At 41.5% G+C, this 6,387-nt stretch overlaps 1 protein-coding gene across 23 annotated transcripts in view; it reads left to right on the top strand.

Annotated features, from left to right (window-relative positions):
- Nucleotides 1-3,246, top strand: part of pcmt (protein-L-isoaspartate (D-aspartate) O-methyltransferase) — a 20,499-nt gene extending 17,253 nt beyond the window's left edge. For 2 of the 23 annotated variants that reach the window (XR_012395367.1, XR_012395376.1), the window contains exons 8-11: nt 966-1,440; nt 2,014-2,064; nt 2,232-2,447; nt 2,736-3,246. Coding sequence is in view for 1 of the 23 variants with exons in the window: in NM_131465.3 (NP_571540.1) it covers nt 966-978 (13 nt within the window). In the remaining 22 variants the exon portion in view is untranslated. Of the gene's footprint in view, nt 1-965 lie in introns of all 23 variants that reach the window. The other 21 variants (XR_012395365.1, XR_012395375.1, XR_012395364.1 and 18 more) reach the window with 13 other exon arrangements.
- The last annotated feature ends 3,141 nt before the right edge of the window (nt 3,247-6,387 follow it).

Raw genomic sequence — 6,387 nt, 5'->3', positions numbered from 1 at the left:
AAAACACCTTGGGCCTTAAGAGGTTAAAGAAAAATGCATCCACAATTAGATTCTGTTGTTGTTGTTTTTGTTGACGGAAGTATCTAGGAGGTGTGTAGATTCAGCAGATATAGAGTGGTGCTGAACCTCATTTCATTAGCAGTGTATACCGTCAGTCCTAAAATTAAAATAAATTGTGATCAGTTTGAACACAGCCTTGAGGCACTTATGACTGCTGAAACTCATTTATGCATGTGTTGTTTAAGCAGTGTGCTGCTGTGTTTCCATCCTGCCATGTTTATGTGCATTTTGGAGTACCGCATAAACTTTCTTACATGCTTGATTGAAATGCCGAGATGCGCATACATTTTGAAAATGAGTTTGCATGAACTCTGATTAAAACACTTTCGCTAAATAAATTCCAGCATGCAAACAAAAATCAAGTGAGTTTGTTTTATCAGATCTTGTGATGATTAAAATGTGTATGATGGAGTAAACGAGCATTTCCAGCACATTGCAGAACATCTGAAATATTGATTTCTAAAACTCCTCAGTCGTCAGTCCATCACCACAGTGCTTCAGTATCATTATTACTCTATTATTATTCCCTCCAGAACTGTCTTGAGCATCTGTCTGAGCTCCCAAAGAGCTTCACACGCCTCCAAAAGCACTGCATTGCATTCCGTCTTCATCTTCTGAAGCGCAACTCATTTACTAGAGAAGAAGAAACACCACAGTGGCTTCTCCAAACACACTAAACTACATTCCTCTGGCTGATATTTGCTCCAGTTTATCAGCAAGTGAACATTTTGTTCTCCTTCTCTCATTGCATGCAAACGCTGCTTTACTCAGTAATGCTTTATGCGATATTCCGGGTCTGCACATAAATCTAATCTGCATCTTGGGATGGAAACACGGCTAGTGGTGAAGTTGTTGTGTGTATCTTTCATATCCATAGTAACTCTGTTTGTTTGTTTGTTTTTTAGGGATGAACTTTGAAAGGATGGTCCGGCAATACTCATCACACTACATGCGCGCACACACACACACACACACACACACAAATGGACTACACCGAGGAGAGCTTGTATAAATGCTCTATATTCATACCTGTGACGGTCATGAAAGACGGAAGCGTTGAATATTTTATTTAAAAAGGTGGAGTCGGGCTGAAGACGTCACGCCTGCAGTTTGAGAATTGTGTGAATGCAGTTTTTTGTTCTTCTCTCTCTCTTATTGACGCGCAGGTGCATCATTTTTTTCTTGTGATCACTTCAGTATTACAGTCAGTGGGATTGTTCATGCATCTCAGCTTGTAAACAGAACACCGGATCGGCCCTTGTGCTGAATCCAGCCTGTTATTAAAACATAACTCACCGCTGCATCATGTGTAGGGATCTCTTCTGCTCTGCAGGTCTGTGTTCAGAGAAACGGCTCGTGTTTTCAGCTGGAGCATGTGCTGCTGGAGTATTGGGTAAAGATGCTGTGAGAGATGTGTTAGAACAGGGGTGCTCAATCCTGTTCCTGGAGATCTACCTTCCTGCAGATTTCAGTTGCTACCCGTATCAAACACACCTGCCTGTAATTATCACGTGGTGTTCAGGTCCTAATTAATTGGTTCAGGTGTGTTTGATATGGGTAGCAACTGAAATCTGCAGGAAGGTGGCTCTCCAGGAACAGGGTTGAGCACCCCTGTGTTAGAATGATTCTTTTCCAGTGCTTATCCCTGCTGAAAAACCCAGCTTAAACCAGCCTAGGCTGGTTGGCTGGTTTTAGCTGGTTGACCAGGCTGGTTTTAGAGGGGTTTTGGCCATTTCCAGGCTGTTTTTCCATTTTCTGGGAAAATGACCAGCCAAAACCAGCTTGACCAGCCTGGTTTAAGCTGGATATAGCTGGTTTTGGCTGGACTCCCAGCTTGGCTAGCCTGATCAAGCTGGTTTTAGCTGGTCATCTCCCAGCCTGACCAGCTAAGACCAGGCTGGAAACCAGCCTGGAAATGGCCAAAACCCCTCTAAAACCAGCCAACCAGCCTAGGCTGGTTTAAGCTGGATTTTTCAGCAGGGATGGGATGCTCTTAAAGTACAGGTGTCAAACTCAGTTCCTGGAGGGCCGCAGCTCTGCACAGTTTAGTTCCAACCCTAATTAAACACACCTGATCAAACTAATTGAGTCCTTCAGGCTTGTTTGAAACCTACAGGTAAGTGTGTTGGAGCAGGGTTGGAACTAAACTGTGCAGGGCTTCGGCCCTCCAGGAATTGAGTTTGACACCCCTGTCTTAAAGTAAACCTCCTTAAGGGGTTAGTTTCACCCAAAAATGAAGATTTACACCCTATGAGGCATGGGCCGGTATAAGATTCTGATAGTATGATAACCTTGGATTAAAATATCACAGTATTGCGATTACTGCTCTAAAATAAGTTCTGTTGAAATGTAAACCCTGCTTAAAAATCCAGCTTAAACCAGCCTGGGCTGGTTGGCTGGTTTTAGCTGGTCAACCAGGCTGGTTTTAGAGGGGTTTTGGCCATTTCCAGGCTGGTTTCCAGCCATTTCCATTCCCATTTCTGGGAGCCCAGCCAAAACCAGCTATGTCCAGCTTAAACCAGGCTGGTCAAGCTGGTTTTAGCTGGATTTAGCTGGTCATTTTCCAGCCTGACCAGCTAAGACCAGGCTGGAAATGGCTGAAACCAGCCTGGAAGTGGCCAAAACCCCTCTAAAACCAGCCTGGTTGACCAGCTAAAACCAGCCAACCAGCCTAGGCTGGTTTAAGCTGGATTTTGTAGCAGGGAAACAACAACTTTACATTTATTTGGTTAAACACTACTTTTCTAAGGTACTTTTATCAAAATAGAAAATTTGGATTGGTAAATCTTCAAGCTTTGATCTAATTGTTTTTTTTTTTCAAACTAATACCTCTTAATTACCTCTTAAATCTCTAAGAAGCGCAAAGGGAAAATTATTTTTTGAGAAATAAATATAAATTTTGCTAACAAAAACAAAGAACTGCAAAGGGAAAATCAAGCGGAGCAAAAAACGACACTATTTCACTCCTCTTTAATGTGTTTCTCATCACAAGCTTGTCTCTTATCTAAAACAGCAGCAAGTCCCACACAGACCCGCACTCGCGTACAGGACTGCGCTGAACCTCCAGCGCTGGTTTTCTGATTGTAAGCAGTTTTCAATGGCAATTCTCTGTGCATGTTTGTGTGTTTCCCGCACGCACAAACGGCTTTCAACCAATAAACTCACTGCTAAGCAATGATCTGTTCATTCGCTCGTGTTTTCCTTCATGGAGTCTGACAGACAAAAATTAATAAACTAAATGGATGTTTGCGTTGTGTTTTGCTTCGCAACCAGCTTCACACTAAAAAATTATTAATATATTGTTGGCACAATAGCCTAGTGTTTAGTGCGCCGGCATATGGTGCAGTAGCACGTCAGGGCATCCCGAGTTCAAATCCCAGCTGAAGGACATTTCCCAACCCTACCCCCCTCTCTCTCTCACTTTGCTTCCTGTCCTAATAAAGGCCAAAAAATAAATTAATATTTTGATGCCTGTTCGAACTGCTTATTTAAAATCAGCCAAAACAACGCAATTCTTGAGATTTATTTGATGCAACTTGATTGTTTATGTTCAATCCAGCTAAATGGGTTGCGTTCACTTTTTTTCAGGTTGTGAATATGAGCGAGGTGTGTGGATATTTTAGTGCAGGGTGCAGTCACACATGAAAGTACACTATAAAGAATATAGCACAGGCACAGTCAGGGGCGGACTGGGACTAAAAATCAGCCCTGGCACTGTAGCCACACCAAGGACACGCACATTCACTACTTATATTGGTGTACAGATGGTAAAATTATATAAGCAGTAACATATTTAAGAGATATTTAAACATTTAATGTATGTGACTGGAACAAAAACAACCCATGCATGTATGCAATCATGTCATTCATTTTCTTTTCGGCTTAGTACCTTTATTAATCTGGGAATTGCCAACTTATCCTGCATATGTTTAATACAGTGGATGCCCTCAAAGCTGCAACCCATTACTGGGTTACCTAATTACCAATTGGCCTACCCAATTCATCTATAGCATGTGTTTGGACTTGTGAAGGAAACCCACACAATCATGCAAACTCCACACAGAAACACCAACTGACCCAGATGAAGCTCGAACCAGTGACCTTCTTGCTGTGAGGCGACAGCACTACTTACTGCGCCACTGCACTGCCCCCTTTTGAGACTAGTTCAGTTAATTTTATGTAATTGGCAATGTCTGACTTGACTGCCTTTCCCTTTTTATGGTCCATCTCTGACAATTAGCTTGTGTTGGACTCACTGTTTGTTTGACATTCTTGCCAGATTTTGATTGTGTCTGCGTAACCTCAGATTGGGTCGGCCCATCTCGAAACCAGCCAGTTGTTGCTGATTGGGCCGATGCTTAACATTTACTATTATTCTTACTATTATCACCATCATCATCATAATATTCACATCTCTCATGAGATAAAAGCTGACTGCATTTAAAAAACAATACATATGAAAAAAAAATAAAAATAGCTGACCAGCCCACATTTAAAAAATGGTCCGGCCCTTCTGGCATTTACCAGAATTGCCAGATGGCCAGTCCGCCCCTGGTCAGTGTATTGTGTTGTATGTATTATAGTTTATACAACAGTTATGTCTGGTTCTAGAATCTGATTGGTTGATAGCCGTGATATATTTAAGTAATATCAGCACCCGTACAGCCTCTTTACCCTTTGTGTATTACTCCGCCCACATACAGCCAGCAAAAAGCAGACACTACAGATCTGAAGTGTAAAAGATGCTTGCTCAACTGTTTAACTGTCAGCTTATGATCTGAATCCAACGCGGAAGAAAGTAGTTCCTCATACAAAAGGGTTTTTAGACTCTCCATGTTTGATTTTGTTTTTATATACACAATTTTGCCGTCAAACTGGTGTATAAACGCAATATCACACGAGTAGCAGTGCAATATGGCTGTATATCGGCACTGGTGGGGGCACTAACGCACGCCTCCCACCAGTGCTGATATACAGCCATATAGCACAGCTACTCGTGTGATATTGCTCATATATACTCTTTGTTAATGAATGCTACTGTGAACTGTAGTATTGACACTTAAAATAACTTTCAACTAAAAAACTGTGAGGGAACAGCTTTTTAGAGTTGACTTGACTCCATTAGTGAAGTTTATTTATAAACTGATTTGGAGAGGATCACGTGCTTATGATTGATCACAGCCGGTGCTGCATTATCTAATTTATGATTCTCCAATCAGACGATTCCTAAGCCACTAAATTAAAGTATTTTACGTTTTGTCAGTTTAGTGGCTAATTCGTACGAGTTTAGCTGTACGAAAATTTACCATTTTAAAAAGGAGGCGTGGCACCTAACCTCAACCGTCATTGGGTGGTGATCAAATCGTTCTAAATTGTACGAATCAGATCATACGAATTACTCACTAAATCAAAAAGTTACGAATTGCCGTGAAGTTACAATTACGTTAAAATAACCTAAGCTCCATATCTCAGCCATCTTCGTTTTGAAGAATCCACCCCTGCTTCTCCTTCTTTCCTAGATGGGTGGCATGGTGGCCCTGTGCTTAGCACTGTTGCCTTACAGCAAGAACATCACCGGTTCTAGTCCTTACCAAGCCAGCCGACATTTCTGTGCGGAGTTTACACGTTCTCCCCGTGCTCACGTGGGTTTCCCCCGGGTTCCCTGGTTTTATCCCTCCGTCCAAAAACATGCAGCTTAAGTTAATTGACTAATCCAGCACCATAGACATGCCCCTAGTCAGTAGTTATCCCTTAAGAGCGATCACTATCTGTTCATGAGCTACTACAACAGGGGAGTTCTCCACATCTACCTGAGCTCAAACTCCCCTCTCGCCCTGCAAATGGGAGGGAGCCCCGAGCTCGAGGATATTTTAAGCTCAAGGCTCTCTTCCGGGACAGAATGTCAAACACGCTTTAAAATCACCCATCAGCTAAGGGTGAACTCTTGAAATGTTGTCAAGTAGGAAAGCTCTGCAGCAATTTGCCCTACAAAATATTTTAACAGTGTAGCGTACAGATAATCTGTATTAGATACTGTATATACCTTACGTTTTTACTACAGTTATCTGTGTATTGTAGTATAATATTGTCGAAAACTACAGTATTGGGTCATTTGTTTGTACGATGACTATAGTTGTTGTGTTATTATAGAAAGTAAAGAGTTACCACACAGATTAAGTACAGTACTTTAATATAAAAGAGCGAGAGTTTATTCTTCAAATGATTCTACTTGTCCTTCATGTGTTGAATTTAAACTAAATACATTTAGTACTGTTCAACTTTGTTTAAATTCAGCCCAATTAAATTGTTTGCAACCACTTACCTTTA

This window comes from Danio rerio, chromosome 20 (genome assembly GCF_049306965.1).
Source record: "Danio rerio strain Tuebingen ecotype United States chromosome 20, GRCz12tu, whole genome shotgun sequence".
Taxonomy (NCBI): domain Eukaryota; kingdom Metazoa; phylum Chordata; class Actinopteri; order Cypriniformes; family Danionidae; genus Danio; species Danio rerio.
The sequence above is the reverse complement of the archived record's forward strand: the minus strand, read 5'-3'. Positions and strand labels throughout refer to the sequence as shown.